Source organism: Quercus lobata, chromosome 7, assembly GCF_001633185.2.
Source record: "Quercus lobata isolate SW786 chromosome 7, ValleyOak3.0 Primary Assembly, whole genome shotgun sequence".
Lineage (NCBI taxonomy): Eukaryota > Viridiplantae > Streptophyta > Magnoliopsida > Fagales > Fagaceae > Quercus > Quercus lobata.
Genome location: NC_044910.1, coordinates 34,460,141 through 34,483,747, shown reverse-complemented (window position 1 = coordinate 34,483,747; position 23,607 = coordinate 34,460,141). Strand labels below are relative to the sequence as shown.

Genomic DNA, 23,607 nt, shown 5'->3' with positions numbered 1-23,607 from the left:
AAGAAACCGTGCTCCTAGGGGGTCCTGGAACCGTACATGTGATTTTACTACCAATATGGTAGCTAGTTGATAGTTTTTTTTTTTTTTTTTTTGGTAAACATAAAATGAGTTGGGGGACCCATGTGGCTACACGACGTGGGTGTTACCGTGTTATCATAATAGTACCCAACTCGCCCCAAGGCGCAAATGGATAGGGCACTTAGAGCATCTGCACTTGGCATGCCATATGCCATATGTAGGGTGCATTTAGCATTTTTGCCCAAAATCTCCCCAACATCCGGACTAATAAAAGTCAAATATTGCAAAAAAATTTGCAATTGTGCTACAGTGCAATTCTACCTTTAGAATTGCACTATAGCACAATTCTAAAATTAAATACTATTATTTAATTCTTCCTCTCTCTCCTACTTTTTATTAAATAATGATAACACACACACACTCTCTCTCTCTCTCTCTCTTCATACCCAAAACCCATAGCCACCACACTTTCTATGCTCTCTTCCTTCTCTCTTTCTTGATGCAGATCAGTCAGCTAACGACAGCGATTAAGTATGGTGGTTGATTAGTGCAGATTAGTTGATTGAGTGTGGTGGTGTGGGTTTGGGTTCGACGTGGTGGTTGATCAAGTGTGGCGGTGGTGTGGTGGTTGATTGGTGCGGTGGTGGCGTGGTGGTTGATCAGTGTGGATGGTTGGTTTGGGTTGGTTTGGTGGTGGTGTGGTGATTGATGATGGTGGAGCCGTGGAGGTGGGGGTTGCTGTGGGTGGTGATTAATGATGGTGGAGCCGTGGAGGTGGAGACCGTGGGTTGCTGTTTTTTTTTTTTTTTGTGTTGATGGTAGATTATGAGTTGTTGGTGGTGGTGGTGTCAAGTGTGTGTAGTGCAGTAGTGGTGGGCTTGTGGTGATGGTGATTTCAGTAAATGTTGCAGTTGTTGAACAGAAAGAACGAGAGAGAAAGAGTAAATAATGTGTTGTATTGTAAATGACGGTTATTTTGGGATATATTATTTTATTGTGTAGAAATATTATTTTAATGAGTAGAATAGGAAAATAAAAGTTGAGATGTTGGAAGTGTTGTAAAATGATATGATATAAATAATAAAATAAATTTTGAGATGATAAAATAGAATAGTTTGTAGATTACTGATGCGAATGCTCTCACAAAGTGACGGACATGTTCAAACCCATATAATATGCATGAAAGCCCGAGTTGTTATCCATCAGGCCACCAACCGTGTGGGTGTAGCTAGCTGATAGTTACTAACAAGGATACAGCAGATTTATGATTTTTTTTTTTTTTTTTTTTTGGCTTTTCTAAAGTAAACACGAATGAACAGACATAAACATTGTCGGCATCTCAGGGCCACAACTGAGATTTGGGCTTTTGGGAAAGCACCAATGTTGGACTTTCCTTGAAAAAAATGTGTAGCCCAACTCTCAATTCCTCTTGGGTCAGAGAGTGCACAATGAATAGATTTTCACTTCCTTTTTAATGGTCAAAAATCAAAAAGGTAAAAATTGACATCGAGTCTCCCATGATCAACACCTGCTTACCCCACCACAAAACAAAGGTAGAAGAAAAGAAATACAGAGAGAGAGAGAGTCTCTCTACTCTAGTTGGCAGCTAACATATTCTAGAACAATTCTTGGGTAAATCTTTTTTGCTATTGCAACGTTGTCATGACCTTAATAGCAATGATTCTCAATTGTAGGCCTAGGTGAGTTAAAAAGGGGGTGTGTTGATTTTAAGGCTTTGTGCTCTTTTTATCTTTTACAACAAATTTTTGCAATCTGAAATTTTTTGTATGATTGTCTGTCTATCACTCTATCTCATAAACCTTTCCAAGAGTCTTGATTCCACATTTTGGATGTTGCACCAAGGATTCTTTTTTCCTTTTCTAGGGGAAAAGAAGAAAACAATGAAATGAAAATCACGGAAAGAGAAAATCAAAAAAGAGATTTAAAAATCTTAAATCATTAATTGGTCCCGGCGGGGCTCGAACCCGCGACCTTCGGCTCATAAGACCAACGCTCTAACCAACTGAGCTACGGGACCGGTGCATTTCCTAAGTCCAATATAAAACCTCTTCATGTACGCACATCAATTCTTAGTCTTCAAGAAATTTCTACAACATAACTATATGCTTCCAGGTTTAGTTCAGGCCAGCTGGCTACACTCATAAGCCATATATGGAGTGGTTCTACGCAAAGGCGAACTAATTAGCTTCATGCACAGCTCCTAATTATTAAAAACTAGAATCTATGGTATGACTAATGACTTAAACAAGATGTTTCAGTTAAGAGCTACATTTTAATTTAACATTAGAATTTTACACAAGATTCCATTATCACACATCCCTCAAAAATAATACCCTTAACAACAACTACAACAATCTCATGATTTTCTAGCAAACACCACATAGATGATAGATCATACAACACCACCATCCCTTCCCCAAACAGACACAAACACATAGAGACCAAAAGCCTAGTATTTCGCATAAGTGTCAAAAGGCACAGGCTCTTCACATTGGAAGGAAGAACTTATTGGCCGTGGTACTAGTTCTGAAGGTTGTACTTGATCGACTAAAACGTTTTGTGCATAATAGCTCTCTTGCGGAGGCAGATAAGTACCAGCAAGATACAGAGATGGGTCTTCATCCACAAAGTTGATCATGGTTTGGTGAAGCCAAATCTGAGTCTTGAGGAACTTCACGTAGTGAATAGCTTCTTCCAACATAGACACCGTGTCCATCTTGCTCCCACCAGGTACTAAGCTCTGCAGGATCTTGAACCTGTCACTGATTCTGTGCCTCCTTTCCCTAGCTGCCACACTCTGAGGATCAGTGGAGAGCTTCACTCCTTTGCTTCTTTTCCCACCCTTCGGCTTCTTTTCTTTGTTGTTATTTCCCGCTGAAGAAAACCCAGATGAGCTAGGGTTAGTAGAAGTGGAAAGGTAGTCCATTAGAGAGAAAGAAACACTGCCAAGTTCCTATGCTCACACACAAACTGGGTTTGGTTTGTTTTTTGATACTTGGGACTGTGAGTAGTTGTGTTGTTTATCATGGGACAGACATATATATAGGGGGAGCAATGTGGAATAATGTTGATATGATATTTTTGAATGAATGGAGAGGATATCGTCATGTGATCAGTCAGCCAATCTTTGGCGCAGGATACGGGTGTCTAACATAGGTAGGGGCATTCTTAGCAAAAACATAGGTAGGGGCTTAGAGCCCAGCAGATCTCTTTAGCATACGCAAAGGTTTTTCTTTGCCTCGTTAAAAGCCACGTTTGCTTACCTTTCTTTTTTTTTTGGCTGAATAACGTTTGCTTACCTTTAACTTTGAATAAGTCGCATGAGATATATTACAAATTTTACTGCCTAAAATATAAACATTAACTTTTATGAATTTTATTCAATGCAGAAAAAAAAATTTTAGAGTTTTAATCAGAGAGTTGAGCTTCTATGATAGAGTTTTCATTAAGAAAATTTTAAGCATTTAATTTTGAGTGCAACAGAAATTGATTACAATGTATAAATAATACTTTTAAAGTTATGGATTTAGAAAACATAAACTTTCAAATCATAGAACTCTTTTTTAAAAATTTCAATTTTAATTCAAAAGTTGAAAACATCTTTTAAGGACCCCTTTGAATATTTTTAACAAAATTATTAAAGATTTAAAAAATTAACTCATTTAAACCACTTTTTCTATCCCTCAACGAATAGTACCATTACAAACATAACAGTTTTTACATTTTTCACTTCTCATCGAGACTCGTCTTATTGTGAAATTATTTGCGATGGTAAGAGGCCCAGGAGGAACCCAACAATTAGTCAATTAGCAACAGTAATGTTTAACTAGTCGGCAAGAGAGAGAGAGAGAGAGTCAATTAGTTTTCTTTTAAGGTGGGTCATGAAGTGAAAGAAGAGGAGGAAGGAGAAGAATGGGGGGTCCTTCTATTTCCTTCCTCTGAATTCGAAGTGGATGTATCATTGTTAGCAGGTGTGCCTAAATCTGAGGGCAAGTGTTTGTCGGGCTTTTAAGTGTACGATCAAAGCTTTTTATCCCGAGGTTACTCACTGTATGCTGCAAGAGAATAACTATTTATGTTTCCTTGCGTTTCCTCTCTTTTAAGTGGAAAAGAATTTAAAGAAAAGAGCTTATTGTCTCATCAGCTCTTCTTTTAAAGGGAATTTTGGATCAAAGTTGCTTCAACCATTGGTAGATTCAAGCAAGATATCCCTCCAAAGTTTCACTGAAAAACCCCACTCTTTAAAGAACCCAAAGTTTTGGTTTGTTGGTTGAATAATAAACCTACGACAGAAACAGCAATATTTTCTTTTTTCTTTTTACCATTTTTACCTCAGGTGTTTCCAAACACTTTGAACATCTAATTATTAACACGTATCAAATAAATAGTACTATGAGTCTAGGACAAATGTACCAAGCTCTTGGACTACGAGGGAACTTATAGGCTTCAATATATAATGAGTTCAATTTATAAAAACAAGAATCCTCATTTGACAAATCATAAAATCAAATCAGTAATGCTAGGATGAATTCAATATAGGTAAAAATCATTACAAGTACAATGAGTTTTCGCATGATGTGATTCTGATTTGAAATTACTAAGATGTTAGGGGTTTAAATTTTTTTAACAAAACAAAAAAGAATAATACAGCTGCCTAATGAAATGAAATGTATTAGTAATATACTAATATTTTCTTTTAGAATGATGCCTAGGCTTTTATTAAATAATACATGTAATGCTAGAAATGGAATTTTTTTTTTTTTTCATAATTACTACATAAATTATTGTGATTTATCGTGGAAAATATAATATCCCGCAACTTATTGATCACTTTTTTTCCATTCTTTTTTATTTTTGGTTGGAACACCTAACTATTCACTCAAATACACTCTCCTAGTACCCCCCCCCCCAAAAAAAATGTAATGTGGTTTTATGGTTTTATATATATATATATATATATATATATATAAATAAAATATCTTATGAACGGATAGTATTGTAAATTGAATTAAAAACTTCTAAGTTTAACTTAGAATAAATCCGCCACTTGAGTACTATGTGGATTACAAAAAATCTTTTTAAGTTAGTGTAGGGTCAGGTTTTGCAGTCCAAACCCAAGATGTATGAGATCTTGGACCTGTGAGCCCGGTACAATAAATTTGTAGAGAGTGAGTCGAAGAGCTAAACATTAGTGCATGGGTAACAGTTAATATGATGTTCATGACAGTTAAGCAAAGATGGATTGAATTTATCAAGGAAGGTTGGTCCTTGGCACAATCCGAGGAGCTTTTTCTGGTATACGTTGAGTGGTAGGGGTTCCAGAGTCCCCCTCATTGCCTCCCTTTACCCCCTTTTATATTAGTTTCCTTCCTCCTGATTTAGGTTCATAGTGCTGATACTTGTCCCATCAGCCCCTCCCCAAAGTTGTTGGGAGTGGTTGTAAATGCAGAAAAGCATGGCTCTATCAGGTACAGAGCACTGAATGCAATAATGACAGCTTTCCCTTAGATGTTTCTATTCTTTCCGTTGTCCTTTTATATCTTAGTACTTTTCCTATTCCATGGAATGACTGGGAGTGCCACTCTCAGTGATAAGCCGTTCCCTTTGTTCTCGGCCACACCTGGCCGAGGAGGGGTTCTTCCCATGAACTGGGCCCTTGGCCCAATGCGTATATTGGTGTGGGCTCCCCAATGTGTTACCCCCACAGCTAGTTTAGTTTTAAGCTAAAAAATATATTAAAAAAAATATCTTATGAACGGATAATATTGTAAATTGACTTAAAAACTTCTAAGTTTAAGTTAGAATATATCCACCACTTGAGTACTAGGTGAATTACAAAATTGTTAAGACCGGGGCTTTTAACACAACTTACTGCTATGAATACTCGCAAATACCTAGCCTATATATATCTTTATCTTTTTAAACTAGTTTAGTTTTAAGCTAAAAAATATATAAAATATCTTATGAATAGATAGTATTGTAAATTGAATTAAAAACTTCTAAGTTTAAGAGCCCGTTTGGTAATGTTGTTTTAGTAATATTGTTTGTATTTTTTACAAATATATGTAGGTAAAAAAAATATAAAAATACATGTAATATTGTTTAAACGCTGAAAATTGTTATTCAAAATACACTATTAAACATGTGGTTGCACAATTTTCCTGGTCCAGGCTCTATTGGTTAGGCCTTGGTCCAAAGCACAACCCACAGTAAATGTTTGTAGAGAATGGGTTTAAGAACTTGACCTCAGTGAGCCTAATCGGTCTAACGCATGGACAATATTGATACCGAGAATGAAAAACACACAAGTGGAACTCCCTCTCCCTGATTCTATTCCGTTTTGCTCTTCATATAGTTTTTCCCGTCCCCTTTCTTTGAGGGACTCTCTTACATTATATAGTTCCTCTCCTCTCATCTCAACCTTACACTTGTTGATAATCTAAGCATCTACTTGAGCACCTGTCCCATCAGCCGCCCCCATCACTCCCTTTGTGAGTTGCAGAGGCCAAGGTGGTACTGTTCAGGGGTCTTTTCCTCATTAATGCGGCCAAGAGGGTGGTTGGGGCGCAATTAATGTGGTGGTAGCTTCTGTCAGATATTTTGGGATTTTATTCATTTTATATATTGGTAGGATGAACGGGAGTGAATGGGGAAAGTTTTTGTCCGGGCTTCGTGGTGTCCGAGGAGGAGTTACTCCTCGGACAAATTTCCTTGGCTTCATTGTGATTGAGCAGCATTTCACACGTGGTTTTTCTTTAGATAGGACGCTCCTCGGACGGGCCTGGCTCTGGAATAGCCCATCATCTTTGGGCCGGATCCCACAAAACACTTTCTAAAAATATAACACTTCCTAAAAATATAAAAATATGTATAATATTATTTAAACTAAAAATTATTATTCAAAATAGACTGTCCAACACCTCCTAAATTAGAATAAATCTACCACTTGAGTACTACGTGAATTACAACTTACAATACTCGCAAATACCTAGCCTTTTGGAGTAACCGGCAGTCAAAATGCTAATCAAAAGGACAGGAAGATGTAATTAACCGGCACAGAGAGAGTAAAGGCAAAACTTCTATTCCCAGATGTGATACCCAGAGATGTGATACATTTTGTCTACTATACATCCAGAATTATTCTTTATTCAGCAACATAAATGATGAAATCGAAATTTCTTTCAAAGAAAAGAGTTAAAGCTGTGGGAACAGCAGTAATTGAGAGAGAGAAAAAAGAGAGCAAGCAAACACGTACACAGGTGTGATGTGTCTCCGGTTTTCACGTTGGGGTGGGTAGAACCCTAATTATTCTTACTTGTTCCACTGAAAAATGAAAATTACCTGCTTTACCTGTCTTCTCAAAACCTAGCTTCTTCAACCCGCATCAGTCTCTCTCTGTCTGAGGACCCAAAAACATTTATAAAAAAAACACACACACACATCAGTCACAACTTTGTTGATATGCATGTGATGGTAGTGATATATATGTACTATTTTAACATAAATTTGAGTTCTTTAGGGGTTTTGTGATGAGACCACTTAACAGAACCAATATCAAAAGAAGATATAAAAAAAAAAAAAAAAAAAAAAAACACATGACAGGTCTACATTGCTAGTGCTATAGGTAATCCTTTGGATTAGCCATTTGATTTGAAGAATTCAGGATTGGGGGGTCCCTTTTGGAGGGCTGGTAAAGATGTGTGGTGTGGTTGCTAATAGTGTGGAAACATAGCTATAATAAGGTATGATTAGTTTTCAGGAAATTACTGTTTAAGGCAGAGAGTCACGTTTTTCAACTCTCTTGGTGATGAATACTCAAAAAGTCTAGACACACAGACTTTGCACACACTTTATTACAGTTAGTGTATTTTTCCAGTTGTGATCAAATTAATTTTTGTAAGTATTAATGATGATTCTGTGTGTCAGTTAGACAATTCAATCACAAATTATGTCAAAATGTGTAGAAGAATATGTGTCCACAGAAGAACTCTGAATAAATTGTACACGGGTGGTGACTCTTTTTGCAGTTCTTGAGTAAACAGAAACGTTTACGAAAGATTTAGGCCTACACTTTGTCAAACTTTCTTGACAAAGAATCTGTAAGTCTAGGCGACTCACTCATTCACTCTCTCTCCTCATTCAATGGACGTTGACCTATGCTTGTTCCATTTTGAATAGTGTTCAGTTTCGATCAGTCTTCTTCCAACCATGTTGAGCTATATATACTTAGATCCCCAGTTCTTAAAATCTAAAAATAAAAAATTCTTTCATTTGCTGTAGCTTTTTCCTGTTGTAAACTATTTTTATAGTCTATATCACAATTTGTTGAGGTCATATTGTTAATGTAGTTTTTATAATGTGTTAATCACAACATATTCTTTTAATTGTCGTATAAATTTTGGTGTCACTTCACTTATTAGACCATATTAAGATGCCATGGAAAACAAGGAAGATGCTAAAATTTTCATTTAATTAATATTTTCCTCAAAACGAAAAAATATTATTACAAAGGAAAAAGAAATGCAAAGCCAATATTTTAGGTTTACAAATTTGAACATACAACTAGGACATTATAATTTATAGAGCACTTTTTTCCTAGAGAGAGAGAGAGAGAGAGAGAGAGAGAGAGAGAGAGAGAGAGATGGACCGAACAGACCGAAATAAACCTAAGTGGACTGAAATAGACCTAAGTGGACCAAACGGACGGAATAGGTCTAATGGACCGCAATGGGCTGAAGTGGACCGAAGTAGATTGCAATTGACTAAATGGACCAAAGTAAGCTAAAGTGAAGGAATAGACCGAAGTAAACCAAAATGGACCGAATGGACCACAGTGGAATGAAGGGACCAAAGTGAGCCAAAGTGGACCCATATGGACTGAATAGACCGAAGTGGGCCAGAGTTAACCAAATAGGCCGAATTGGACCGAAATAGATTGTAATGGACCGAAATACTATCTGATGTGACTCAACAGGAGCATAATAACAATAAATATTGCGTTTTAGTTTTTAAATCATATACTATATAATAAAAGTTGGGCTTAGAAGCCGTGGTTATGCCAAATGATTACACCAAATTGCAGTAATTTTTAAATTAAAACAAAATTTTATTTATGCTTATTAATTTCTTTGCATAAAATAATAATAAGTGTTTTATTAAAATATGCAATGCAACCTACAATAAGTGTTTTCTAAAATTTCAAAAAGAGATTAAACTTAGTTGGAGACATACAAACTACAAGTCAACAACCTACAATTGTGTCTATCTAAAATATTATCAACAAAGCCTAAAATCAATTGTATACATTATCTAAAAAAAAAAAACGTAAAAGCAAAAAAAAAAAAAGGGGATAGAATTACCTATAAAAAATGATAGAATTTCAATAAAAAAAATAAGTAAAAGCAAATGAGATAGAATTAAAAAGGAAAAAGAAAAAAGAAAAAAAAGAATACTATTGTCTATCAACCTACATTTTTGTTAATTTTTTTACCTTTTTTTTTTTTGTTGATAAATTTGCATCTTATGTCATCTTTTTCCTAATAATCAAGTAATAAAAAAAAAAGTATTAGATTTACAGCTACAACTACAATTGTGTCTATCTAAAATGTTATCAACAAAGCCTAAAATCAATTATAGGATAGAATTTAAATTAAAAAAAGAGATAAAAAATACGTAAAAGCAAATAAGATATATATATTTTTTTAAGTAGAATTTGTAGGGATAAGGGCCCCAGGGGTATATATTAGGCCTTGGGCTTTGGTTAAGGACGTTGAGTGGTCCAAGGACAGATGAACAGTAGTGAAGATGTAAGACTCAGAGCCCTATGAGTAAGTTACAAATGAAAAGGTTGGGGAAGGTAGGCCGAGGAGGAGTATCTCCTCAGCTAAACGAAGCAAAGATTAAAACATGTGTTCTATCATCTAGAGTGACATTCTAGGAAATTCTGTTGATAAGGATATGTATTGTGAACGTATAGGATAGATGGGAGCTAGGAAATATCTAAGAGAAACCTGCTACCACCGCATTAAATACTCTGTAATTAACTCTTTGGCCGCATCAATGAGAAAGTGATATATAAATAGTATTTTCCAGCCTTACAGCTACCCCAAAGATTTTAGGAGGGTGCTAATGGGACAAAAATAAACACAAGCAATCTAATGTCCACGTGGAGGGTAAAGATGGGAAAAGGGAGATAGTATAAAATAGGAGGGAGGCCCTAAGAGAAAAGGATCAGAGAATTAAGAAAGAAACACTGTAGCAATTAGAACTGTATTTGTAACCAACTTCAAAGTAATATATATACAAGAACTGATCTCCTTAGACTGTGCCGAAGACGATTTGCTTTAGATAAAATCAGTCTACTTTTACTTTATTATCATCTGAATCCATTATAATTGCTACCCAACTCATTAGAACCTAATTTTCTATCTCACTCTCTACAAATTCATTGTATTGGGCTCATTGAGCCCAGATCCACTTACTTTTTGGACTTAGGACTCAAATTGCGTCCTTACATAATTGAACTACGTTTTTTTTCTTTTCTTTTTTTTTGGAATGAATTTGCATCTTATATCAACTTTTTATCCAAATAATAAAGTAAAAAAAAGAAAGTATTTGATTTTCACCTAAACTACTTCTTTTTGCTCATATCATTTTCTTCACAACTTAAAATTCTCTCTATATATATTCACACAGTTTTTTGGTGTATTATTCTTTTTTCTACCTACCTTACAATTATCTACTATATTCTTCCCTTCTTCTTCTCTCTACCCTACCTACAACGTCTTTTTTAATCAAAAATTGAATAGATTATGTGTATTTGTTGCATTTTTATTATATACTATGTGGTTTTTATCAACAAGTTTTATTGATATGCTGAAATTCTATGTTTTTGTTACGGATTATGCTGAAAATATAAACTTTTGTCTTTCTTAATCTCATAGTCATCACACCTTTTAGTGTTTTTTTAGATATCAATATAGCAAGCAATATATTGTAACATTTATTTTCTCATCACATGATTATTTGCTGTTGACATCAATATTTGATTGTGGATTTAATTTGTTGTAGTTTTTATTTGGTGCTTTGATCCATGTAATCTATCTTCTTTAAAAGGAAAATTTGCTGTCAACATGAAATTGGATACAAGGGAAAAAGAAGGATCTAAAAATGTTATTATATCCATCGGTCCAAAATCTATGTAAGTCTATGTGTGCGTTTGTTTCAGCTTTTAGGAACTGAAACGCACATTTTTATAAAAGCTGGAGACAAATGTGCGTTTTGGGCCAAGGCAAAAAACGCGTTGAGAACGCGCAAATGTTATGGACCGCAGGAGGTCCATAAACCAAAACGCACACGGAAATTTTAACTATCCGCAAAAAGTTGCGTTTTGGGCCAAGGCAAAAAACGGGTTGAGTACGCGCAAATGTTATGGACCGCAGGAGGTCCATAAACCAAAACGCACATGGAAATTTTAACTATCCATTGGGCTGGATAGCCAATTACGAAAATACCCTGATAAAAAGTCATCAGTTCTCACGCCTGAAGCACTCTCATGCCTCTCATCTCAAGCATAATCAAAATACAAACTCAAAAACATAATCTTAAAATTAATCAAACCACAACAATAAAAGAAAAAAAATTCTTGCTCTTATAAAACTGATATAATTTAAACAACAAATCTTAAATCAAAACAACAACAACAGCAAATCAAGAACAGAAAAAAAAAAAAAAAATTAGAACAACAATAAATGATCAAGAAAAAAAAATAGAAGCCGATTTGACAAATCTAAAATCAGAAACAACAACTAATCAAGAAAAAGGAAAAAAAAATAGAAGCCGATATGACCCCTGGTTGCATGCACTCCGCAGTGAGGAGGAGGAGCAGCGGTGGCGGTGTGGTGGAGCAAAGACGATTTCTCCTTTCTCTCCATGCGTGTCTGTGTGTGTTTGAAGATAATGACACCAAAAGGAAAGCAAGATTATGGAATCAAGTATCACAGAGAGAGCTAGAGAATTTATGGAATCAAGTAGAAAAAAAAGAGAGCAAAGAATGAGAGAGCTGGAGAAATAAGGAGAAAGGAAGGCTCTGGAATCAAGTGGAATGTAAAGGAAAAAAAGAGATGATGGAATCCTATGGGTATACGTGTGTGGTGGACAAAATGCAAGAGGGAAAAAAAAAATAAGGATACGTATGGATGAAAGAAAGGCAAAGAATTAGAAATCACTATTTAAAAATACTACCACAATTGTAGGGCCCGACCCAAAAATAATGGGCTATTCCAAATTCAGGCCCGTCCGAGAAGCGTCCTGTCCGAAGAGAAACCACATATGAAGCATTACTCAGTCCCGATAACGCCAAGGAAACCTGTCCGAGGAGTAACTCCTCCTCGGACACTACGAAGCCCAGACGAGGAACTCTCCTCAGCCATTTCAGTTCATCCTCCCAGCATATAAAATGAATAAAATCCAAAATATCTCATGGAAAGCTGCCACCACCACATTAATTGCGCCCCAACCACCCTCTTGGCCGTATTAATGAGGAAAAGACCCCTGAACAGTACCACCTTGACCTCTGCAACTCACAAAGGGAGTGATGAGGGCGTCTGATGGGACAGGTGCTCAAGTAGATGCTTAGATAATCAACAAGTGTAAGGTTGAGATGAGAGGAGGAGAACTATATAATGTAGTGGAGTCCCTCAGAGAAGGGGACGGAAAAAACTGTATCCGGAACTGAAGAAATAGAATCATACGTTAGAGATTCCTTCTTGTGTTTTTATTTTCTGCAACAATACTGTCCATGTATCAGACCGAATAGGCTCACTGAGGCTAAGTTCTTTGACCCATCCTCTACAAATATTTATTGTGGGTTGCGCTTTGGGCCAAGGCTTGATCAATAGAATTTGGGCCAGGAAAATCGTGCAACTACAATTGGCGCCGTCTGTGGGAAGAACTAAGGCATCAGCTAATGCAACGGTCGAGCATGGCAGAACCAGGTCCGCACTAGGAGGATCCTCACCAAGCTAACTCCCAACGGACACAACCCGCCGAGTCCCAGAGGCAAAATAACCTAACCAACCCAGGCGGTAGGGGGAATCGTGAAGGAAGTGTGCATACGATCCGGACGAGCCAGAGCCACACTCAGATAGGAAGTCACGTGTCTCAGAGGCGAAATAGTCACCAGGCCATGCAGCGAGAGATAGATGACCTAAAAAGGAAGTTACGACGTGTGCAGCAAAGACGATCTCCCTCTGACTCAGGCGAGTCTTCTAATGCGGAGGATGCGAGTTACAGACAAAGGTCAAGAACCCCCCCAAGTGAAACCTTTTCTTACGAAAGGGAACCACGCCCTGTACGGAAGTATGAGAGCCCATCCAGCAAGGGTTCGGGGAACGACGCCATGAAGAAAGCGCTGGATCAGGTCTCAAGGTCACCCTTCACGAATAGAATCGAAGGGGCTAAGCTGCCTAGACGCTTCAACCAACCGGTGTTCGCCATCTATAACGGCAGGGCAGACCCGGTAGAGCACGTGAGTCAGTTTAACCAAAAAATGGCGATTTACTCGCAAAATGAAGCCCTAATGTGCAAAATCTTCCCATCCAGCTTGGGATCGATGGCAATGAGGTGGTTCAACAACCTGAAGACAAACTCCATAGGCTCCTACAAGCAGCTCACTCAAGCTTTTTGCTCCCGTTTCATTACAAACACCAGAATCCCTCGACCTCTCAGTTCGCTACTATCCTTATCCATGCATGAAGGAGAAACACTGAAAGCGTACTCGGATAGGTATTGGGAGGTGTATAACGATTTAGATGACAACCATGATAATGTTGCTATTAGCACGTTCAAAAGCGGTCTCCCCACCGAGCATGGCTTAAGGAAATCCCTCACCGGGAAACCAGTTGCTGACGTCAATCAGCTGATGGATAGGATCGACAAATACAAAAGGGTAGAGGAAGATCAGCTGCAAGGGAGGGGAAAGGAGAAGGTTATCCCCCCCAAAGCAAATGATTTCAGGTCGGAACGGCACAACCCTGGTCAGCCGAGGAGAGATTTTCCACGACAGGCTGGGCAGAGCAACCCACCAACGGTGAATGCCGTATTCAGGGAGCCAGTACAACAGGTACTGGAGAAAGTAAGGGATGAGCCCTATTTCGGGTGGCCGGGAAAGATGGCTGGAGACCCTTCCAAACGTAACCAGAACCTGTACTGCCACTATCATCAGGACCATGGGCATACTACTGAGGACTGTAGGAATCTATGGAATCACCTAGATCAGTTGGTCCGAGAAGGAAAGTTACGTCACCTGCTGCACCCATCGAGCGGCCATCCCTACTAAGCAACACAAGAGCCTCGAAAGGACGTGTCCTTAAGACCCCCCACCGGGACGATACATGTCATCCTCGCTGCACCAGGAAGAACTGGACCACCCATCCCCAGGGTATTAGCTGTTGATCGGCTCCCCTCTGAGGGCGGGCAAAGGGAACCCAAAAGGTCAAAAAAGGGAAGCCCTTTGATACTGGGATTCTCGGATGAGGATAAGAGAGGAACTATTCAACCTCACGACGATGCCTTGGTGGTCACGTTGAGGATTGGGGGATTCGACGTGAAAAGGGTGTTGGTGGACTCGGGAAGTGCAGTAGAGATAATGTACCCTGATTTATACAAGGGGCTAAACTTGAAGCCAGAAGATTTGGCAGCTTATGACTCCCCCCTTCTCAGCTTCGAAGGAAAAATTGTTACGCCAAAAGGGCAGATCCGACTACCCATACAGACGGGGTCGGAGGTGGTGGAGGTGAATTTTATCGTCGTCGACGCTTACTCACCCTACACCGCGATAGTCGCCAGGCCATGGATCCACGCCCTGGAAGCCGTAACCTCCACACTTCATCAAAAAGTGAAATACCCATCCAGAGGACAAGTAGAAGAGATCCGAGGAGATCAGGCCGTGGCCAGGAAGTGTATGGTGGCCGCCATTTTACATCGGCCCCCAATCGAGTCCTCGGCCCCAGAGAACTTATAGCAACCAACCCCCTCGGCAAAGCAAGGCGATGGGCTGGCCGAGGAGATAGGGTGTGAAAGTTTAGATAAGATCGCTGTCAATGACGACCCGGAGAAGTTCTTTCAGGTCGGCTCTGAATTACCTTCTCAGGAAAAGGAGGAACTGGTCAGATTTCTCAGAGAAAATGTCGACGTGTTCGCATGGGACTCCTACGACGCCCCGGGAGTTAATCCTAGCCTTATTTGTCACCACTTGAACGTCAACCCCTCTTCCGCTCCGAAGAAGCAGCCACCCCGACGTCCTTCGAAGGAACATGCTAGCGCCGTAAGAGACGAAGTGGCGAAATTGAAAAGGGCAGAGGCGATCAAAGAGGTCTTTTATCCCGAATGGTTGGCAAACACGGTGGTGGTAAGAAAGAAGACAGGGAAGTGGAGGGTCTGCGTGGACTTCACGGACCTGAACAAGGCGTGCCCGAAGGACCCATTCCCCCTACCCCGAATCGACCGATTGGTGGATGCAACCGTGGGACACCCTCGAATGAGCTTCTTGGATGCCTTCCAGGGCTACCACCAGATACCCCTTGCGCTAGAGGACCAAGAGAAAACGGCTTTCATGACGCCCATCGGAAATTATCATTATAAGGTGATGCCATTTGGGCTAAAGAACGCAGGTTCAACCTACCAAAGGATGATGACTCGGATGTTCGAGCCACAACTAGGCAAGATCATTGAGGTTTATATAGACGATATGGTTGTGAAAAGTAAAAGGGTATCAGAGCACGTGAAAGACCTTGGAATAATCTTCGCTATCTTAAGGGAGCACCGGTTGCGGCTGAATGCTTCCAAATGTTCATTCGGGGTCGGGTCTGGGAAATTCCTAGGGTACATGGTCACCCACAGGGGAATAGAAGTAAGCCCCGACCAAATCAAAGCCATTAACAGCCTACAGGTCCCTCGGAATCCGAAGGAAGTGCAGAAGCTCACTGGCATGATTGCGGCATTAAACAGGTTCATATCGCGATCGGTGGATCGATGTCGGCCTTTTTACCTCCTGATAAACAAATGGAAAGGGTTCGAATGGTCGGAGGATTGCGCTCAGGCTTTCAGCAGCTTAAGGACTACTTGTCCCGACCACCCATCATGTCCAGCCCTGAGGCAGATGAAGTGCTGTTTGCATATGTCGCTGTAGCTCCCCATGCTGTAAGCTTGGTACTGATACGAGATGATAATGGGGTGCAGCAACCGGTTTATTATGTGAGCAAATCATTACATGAGGCCGAGGTGCGATACCTACCTTTAGAGAAGGCAATTCTGGCGATAGTGCATGCAACCCGGAAGCTTTCTCATTACTTTCAGGCGCATACGGTCATCGTCCTAACTCAGCTTCCCCTTCGAGCAGTGCTTCGAAGCGCTGACTACACAGGAAGAATCGCCATGTGGAGTGCGCTTTTGGGGGCCTTTGATATTAAATATAGGCCCAGATCCTCCATCAAAGGACAGGTCCTCGCAGACTTGGTAGCGGAGTTTGCTGAGCCCTCTTTAGAAACAATAACCGAGAAGAACGACATGGATGGAAAATCGGTTGGTGCGATTTCAGTAGGGGGGACCTTGCATTGGAAGGTCTACATGGATGGCGCGGCCAACTAGAGAGGATCTGGAGTCGGAATAGTTTTAATATCGCCGGACGGTGCTACCATTGAAAAATCACTAAGACTTGGATTCTCGGCTACGAACAATGAAGCCGAATACGAAGCCTTACTTCAGGGAATGACGATGGTTCAAAGATTGGGCAGAAGAATGATTGAGGTATTCTCGGACTCCAGGCTGGTCGTTGGACAAGTGATGGGTGAACTGGAAGCCAGAGATGCTAGAATGCAGGAGTATCTAGGACAAGTCAAGCGCCTACAGACGGGTTTCGAGTCCTTCAATCTGACGCACATTTCTAGGAGCGTAAACACCCACGCAGACTTGTTGGCCACTCTAGCCACGTCCTCGGCGCATAATCTGCCGCGATTGATCCTTGTTGAAAATCTAGCCCAGGCAGGTCCCATCAACAAAAACCCAACCCAGGTCCATCAGATCAGAAAGAGTCCCAGCTGGATGGACCCCATAAGGAACTTCCTCCAAAGCGACGTTTTACAAGAGGAGAAACTAGAGGCCGAGAAGATACGTAGGAACGCCCCTCGGTTCTGGCTATCAGAGGATCACAAGCTATATCGGCGCTCCTATTCTGGACCGTACCTACTCTGCGTACATCTAGAAGAGTCCGAGTCTCTACTTGAGGAGTTACACGAGGGAATTTGTGGAAGTCACACCGGAGGAAGGTCGCTGGCGCACAGGGCACTCTCCCAAGGATATTGGTGGCCGAACATGCAAAGAGAGGCCCAAGAGTACGCGAAGAAGTGCGATCAGTGCCAAAGATTTGCCCCGAATATCCACCAACCCGGAGGGGTTCTCAACCCCCTCTCTAGCCCATGGCCGTTCGCACAATGGGGCTTTGATATAGTCGGACCTTTCCCCAAAGCTGCGGGGAACAAGCGATACATAATAGTCGGAACTGATTACTTCACTAAATGGGTGGAGGCTGAACCCTTGGCCAACATTAGGGACGTGGACGCCCAAAAATTCGTCTGGAAGAACATCATCACCCGCTTCGGGACTCCACGTACACTCATTTCCGACAATGGTCTGCAGTTTGACAGTAAGAACTTTAGGGAGTATTGCCGCGAGTTTGGAATCATTAACCGATATTCCACCCCCGCCTACCCTCAAGGAAATGGACAAGTCGAAGCCATGAACAAGGTCATAGTGAACGGACTGAAGAAAAGACTGGACGAGGCAAAGGGGAGATGGGTAGAAGAACTCCCGCACGTCTTATGGACTTATCGGACAACACCGCGACGGTCGACCGGTGAGACCCCCTTTTCGATGACTTACAGGGCTGAAGCCGTGCTCCCAATCGAGAACAACTTTCCTACACTAAGGTCTAGATTGTTTACCCCAAACGGTAACGACGAGTTATTGGAAAGGAGTCTGGACCTAGCCGAGGAAAGAAGAGAAAAAGCAATGATTCATATGGCCTATTATCACCAAAAGCTGAGACAAGGGTATGATGCTAACGTCAAACTACGGCCTCTGGGTCCAGGCGACCTCGTGATGAGGAAGATTCTAGGCAGTGCAAAGAACCCCTCTTGGGGCAAGTTGGGGCCCAATTGGGAGGGACCATACCGTGTCACATCCGTGGCCGGAATAGGCGCCTACTACCTAGAAGATTTGGATGAAAAAGCTGTACATCGACCATGGAATGTAAATAACCTCAGAAGATATTGTTATTAATGAGAATGGTTTAGCATACGTTTTCTTTCATGACTACCCGCTGCTTGCTGGTCTGCTGACAACTATTCATAGTTTTAAACAGAACCTAAGTCCTGCATGGCTTCTCGGACCACAGACTTAGGGGAAATTATTACTCATGACAATTTCTATAAGTTTTAAACAGAACCTAGCCCTGCATGGCTCCTCGGACTACAGACTTAGGGGAAATTAATACTTAAGGCAACTATTCTATAAGTTTTAAACAGAACCTAGTCCTGCATGGGTCCTCGGACCACAGACTTAGGGGAAATTAATACTTAAGGCAACTATTCTATAAGTTTTAAACAGAACCTAGTCCTGCATGGATCCTCGGACCACAGACTTAGGGGAAATTATTACTCATGACAATTTCTATAAATTTTAAACAGAACCTAGTCCTGCATGGCTTCTCGGACCACAGACTTAGGGGAAATTAATACTTAAGGCAACTATTCTATAAGTTTTAAACAGAACCTAGTCCTGCATGGATCCTCGGACCACAGACTTAGGGGAAATTAATACTTACGGCAACTATTCATAGTTTTAAACAGAACCTAAGTCCTGCATGGCTCCTCGGACCACAGACTTAGGGGAAATTATTACTCATGACAATTTCTATAAGTTTTAAACAGAACCTAGTCCTGCATGGCTCCTCGGACCACAGACTTAGGGGAAATTAATACTTAAGGCAACTATTCATAAGTTTTAAACAGAACCTAGTCTTGCATGGATCCTCGGACCACAGACTTAGGGGAAATTAATATTTAAGGCAACTATTCTATAAGTTTTAAACAGAACCTAGTCCTGCATGGATCCTCGGACCACAGACTTAGGGGAAATTAATACTTACGGCAACTATTCATAGTTTTAAACAGAACCTAAGTCCTACATGGCTCCTCGGACCACAGACTTAGGGGAAATTATTACTCATGACAATTTCTATAAGTTTTAAACAGAATCTAGTCCTGCATGGCTCCTCAGACCACAGATTTAGGGGAAATTAATACTTAAGGCAACTATTCATAAGTTTTAAACAGAACCTAGTCCTGCATGGATCCTCGGACCACAAACTTAGGGGAAATTAATACTTAAGGCAACTATTCATAAGTTTTAAACAGAACCTAAGTCCTGCATGACTCCTCGGACCACAGACTTAGGGGAAATTATTACTTATGATAGATTGGGGGATTATTACTTAAAGGAAATCATTTTAAGGTGTGCGCGCAGTCGGGCACCATTGCAACCCTCAAGTGCGCAGCCCAAAAACCCATTTTATTTTGACCATTTACCTGTATCTACATCGTTGCAAATGTTTAAAAAAGAGCGTTACTGACATACATCCATAGTAAGCAAAACGAATATTTTATATTAATATTCCGAGTACATTAGAAAGAGAGGTTCTTACAAAAGAATGGAAAAATAGGACGACTCTCATTCAAAAAAAAAAAAAAGAAAAAAAAAAAGCAAAGAGTACAAAGATCAAAAGCCTAAAAAGCTAAGCCTTAGCAGGAGGATCTTCTTTTGGCTCGGGCTGAGGGGGAGGAACCTCGATGGAAGAGTCCGTGACAGGATCCTTCGCCATATCAGGCACAGGGGCGGCATCAGGCACCACCAGATCCTGCTCAGAAACCGCTTGGATACCATTAGGATGCTCTCGGATCTCCTCAGGATAGAAAATGCTCTCGGGCAGTCTCAGCGCCGAATCGGCAGGAACTCCTGCAGCATCAAGGGCACGAGCCCATGAGATGCTGCAATAGTCCCGGCATACCTCGGGGATCTCCTCGGATAGCCTGGCCTCCGTCTCTTCGGCCCCGAGCTGGCGAGCGGCATTTTTCTCAGCCTCTGTAGCCTCACGGATCAGTTTGGGCCTCCTCTTTGACCTGCCGCAGCTCATCCTCGACTTTTTACAGAGCAGTCTTGAGATCCATCACTGCCTGCTTCTCGGTGGCGAGGTTGATCTGGGTCGAGTACAGCTCTTTGCGCTGGTCCTCCGCCTGGGTCTCGGCACTTTTCAAGCCAGCCTCTGCACTTTTTCGCCGGCTCTCTGACTCCTTGAACTTGTCCGTGAGTTCAAGATGATCGTGCTTGAGGGACCCCAAGGTTTTCTCCATCTCCGCCCGAGCCTGGTTCTCGGCCTCAGCCCGACTACTGTTACCACGGCAAAATTCCTCAGCCACAAATACCTGCTGAGTAATCTACAAACGAAACAAGATTGCTTAAAATCTAACAAGGTCAAATAAATTAATGAAACAGTAAAAGGATTACTTACCATCGCGAGATCCCTTTTAAGGGATAGGAAGATCTCGGGCTGAGAGAACCGCCTATAAGCCTCCATGTCCCGAGGAAGGAGTAGGGGTTGCTCTAAGGTGTCAGCCACGTACCCTGCCCGGCCTCGGTTGTACTCTCGAACCGAAGCATTGTAGGGGATGGCAACCCCATCCAGCTCCAACTTGGGGCTCCATGTACGCGGAGTAGCGCGCACCTCAGCAATGTTCTCCTCATCCCGACTCTCCGAGGAGTTACCCCTTCTGCTCCTTGGAGCCTGAGTGGTTTTTTGCTGTTTGGTCGGCTGGGCAACCACCTCACCCTCCTCAGGAGTGTCAACCGGCCTTTTCTTCTTCAGGTCCGGATTAACCTTGAGGCCAAGATCCGAGGTGTGCTGAGGGGCCACAGGAGGGAGGGTTTTGACCTGTGATGGAGTTGGTCCCTTCGATGACTGACCTTTCCCTCGGGAGGCCATCAGCTCCTTTAGAGTTTTTCCCTTTCCTGCCATGAGCTCTGTCTCTACGTCTGAAGTATCGTCCGAGCAGATAACAATTGAGGGAACACCAACTGCGGAATGTTGGTCCTGCTCTACTTCAGGATCAAAAAGTTCCACCAAGGGGGTTTACTGAACTTCCTCCTCAAAATAAAACTCGTCTATCTCTTCCTCAAGGGAAATACGAGATGATTCAGCTTCCTCTTCAACCGGAACAGCAACACCAGGCTCGTTTGGCGGAGGTAGCTGCTCTGCTAAGTAAGGATTTCTAACACCGGGCAACACAACTGGTGGCAGATCGTGTTGAGCTAGGAACCCGTCCTTGGACACGTCAATCCTAGCTAGCCTCGGACTGCCAGCCCTTATAGCGTGACCGACAGCCTGGAAAGAGCTGCTCAGAGGTTGATAGCCCAGAACCAGATGGGCCACACGCAACTGTCCGTCCTCGGAAACGTAAATCTCCGACCTAAGAAGGTAGTTCAACGCTGGCACGTTCACAAAGTTTATCCGAGGAGAGACGTGAACTTTATCTGCAAACAACCAGGAAAGGTGGGGTTAGTTCATGAAATTTTCCAATTACAAAGAAAGCGAGAAAAATAACCCCTCAATACTAAATCCTTTCCCAAAAAGGATTGGCCCTAAAGACGCCGCACTTGGGGTTCCTGCCCGAGTTGGACAATGAATACCGTCGAACCACTCCCCAGAAGCAATAAGGAAGTCATTCTTCACGGTCTTATTGGATATTGGGAGATAAGAGATCAACCTAACGTTCTCGTTCCAGGATTTAAGATAATACCCATCATCCCCGAGGCGGTGACACTCGTACAGATAAGCCACATCGTGCCAAGTAAGGCCTAGATTCATCCGCTCGTCTAAGACATCTACACAGCCTAGTATCTTAAACATATTTGGGGCACACTGATACGGCGTCAACCTATGGTTGAACAGGTATTCTCTTGTAATCTTACGCATGGGAAGTGTCATCCCTCCCTCTATGAAAGCAATCATGGGGATAACAACTTCTCCCTCACCTCTATCTGTCAATACTCCTTCAGAGGACAGTACTGCAGCCCCACACCCGGGGGAATGTGGTATTTTGCCCTAAAAGCCTCCATAGCAGCCGGAGTTTTCACTAATTTTTCGAATCTACCCATCTGAGCCGAACTGGAGGAATGATGGTAAAGACCGAGAAGAAAATTAGAGTCCGAGGAGGGAATTGAAACGGCGAAATGAATGAAAAATTATTGGTACCTTCACAAAACGCTCAATGGGACGCCTGGAAATCTCTCCTGGAGGAAACGCTTCGCGAAAAACGGCTACGGTGGCGTAACGGACGCAAGTATTCGTATATCTCTGGGATTCGATGGAGTTCTCTGGAAGCCTCTGAGGTTTATGAAATGCAGATAAAAAGAAGGAACTGAACTCCTCTGACGTCTTATATAGCCAGGAGGAGAGAGAAAAGATCACTCCTGCCTAAAAATACGAGAAAAAAACGATGGCCGTTTGATCTACGCCACACCGTTGGATGGGGGGAACATAACGCCTCCAGAAGTTAATGGCCGCGCCTCGTAAATTGTAGCGCGTCAAAAGTAACGGTCCGCATGAGCGCCACACGCTCTCCTTATTTCCATCCTCTCACAAACATCAAAACCTCGCTTTTCTCCTCGGAAGGAGATAAAAACCGGAGTTTTGAGGGGCTATTGTGGGGCCCGGCCCAAAAATAATGGGCTATTCCAAATTCAGGCCCGTCCGAGGAGCGTCCTGTCCGAAGAGAAACCACATATGAAGCATTACTCAGTCCCGATAACGCCAAGGAAACCTGTCCGAGGAGGAACTCCTCCTCGGACACTACGAAGCCTAGACGAGGAACTCTCCCCAGCCATTTCAGTTCATCCTCCCAACATATAAAATGAATAAAATCCAAAATATCTCATGGAAAGCTGCCACCACCACATTAATTGCGCCCCAACCACCCTCTTGGCCGTATTAATGAAGAAAAGACCCCTGAACAGTACCACCTTGGCCTTTGCAACTCACAAAGGGAGTGATGAGGGCATCTGATGGGACAGGTGCTCAAGTAGATGCTTAGATAATCAACAAGTGTAAGGTTGAGATGAGAGGAGGAGAACTATATAATGTAGTGGAGTCCCTCAGAGAAGGGGACGAAAAAAACTGTATCCGGAACTGAAGAAATAGAATCATACGTTAGAGATTCCTTCTTGTGTTTTTATTTTCTGCAACAATACTGTCTATGTATCAGACCGAATAGGCTCACTGAGGCTAAGTTCTTTGACCCATCCTCTACAAATATTTATTGTGGGTTGCGCTTTGGGCCAAGGCCTGATCAATAGAATTTGGGCCAGGAAAATCGTGCAACTACAACAATATTTTCACAATAAATTTTAAGTAATTAGTTAATATTGGTGAGTAAAAATATAATTTCAGTGGTGGGTTCA

The 23,607-nt window shown here is 41.6% G+C and overlaps 1 protein-coding gene and 1 non-coding gene across 2 annotated transcripts; both read right to left on the bottom strand.

Moving 5' to 3' along the window:
• Nucleotides 1-1,982: 1,982 nt before the first annotated feature.
• Nucleotides 1,983-2,056, bottom strand: TRNAI-UAU. The gene has a single exon. It is a non-coding gene; the product is annotated as a tRNA-Ile (tRNA).
• Nucleotides 2,057-2,302: 246 nt separating this feature from the next.
• LOC115952291 (transcription factor LAX PANICLE 1) lies at nucleotides 2,303-3,077 on the bottom strand. The gene has a single exon (XM_031069392.1). It carries the CDS (start codon nucleotides 2,963-2,965, stop codon nucleotides 2,489-2,491), a length of 477 nt encoding a protein of 158 aa, XP_030925252.1. The 5' UTR covers nucleotides 2,966-3,077; the 3' UTR covers nucleotides 2,303-2,488.
• Between the last annotated feature and the right edge of the window lie 20,530 nt (nucleotides 3,078-23,607).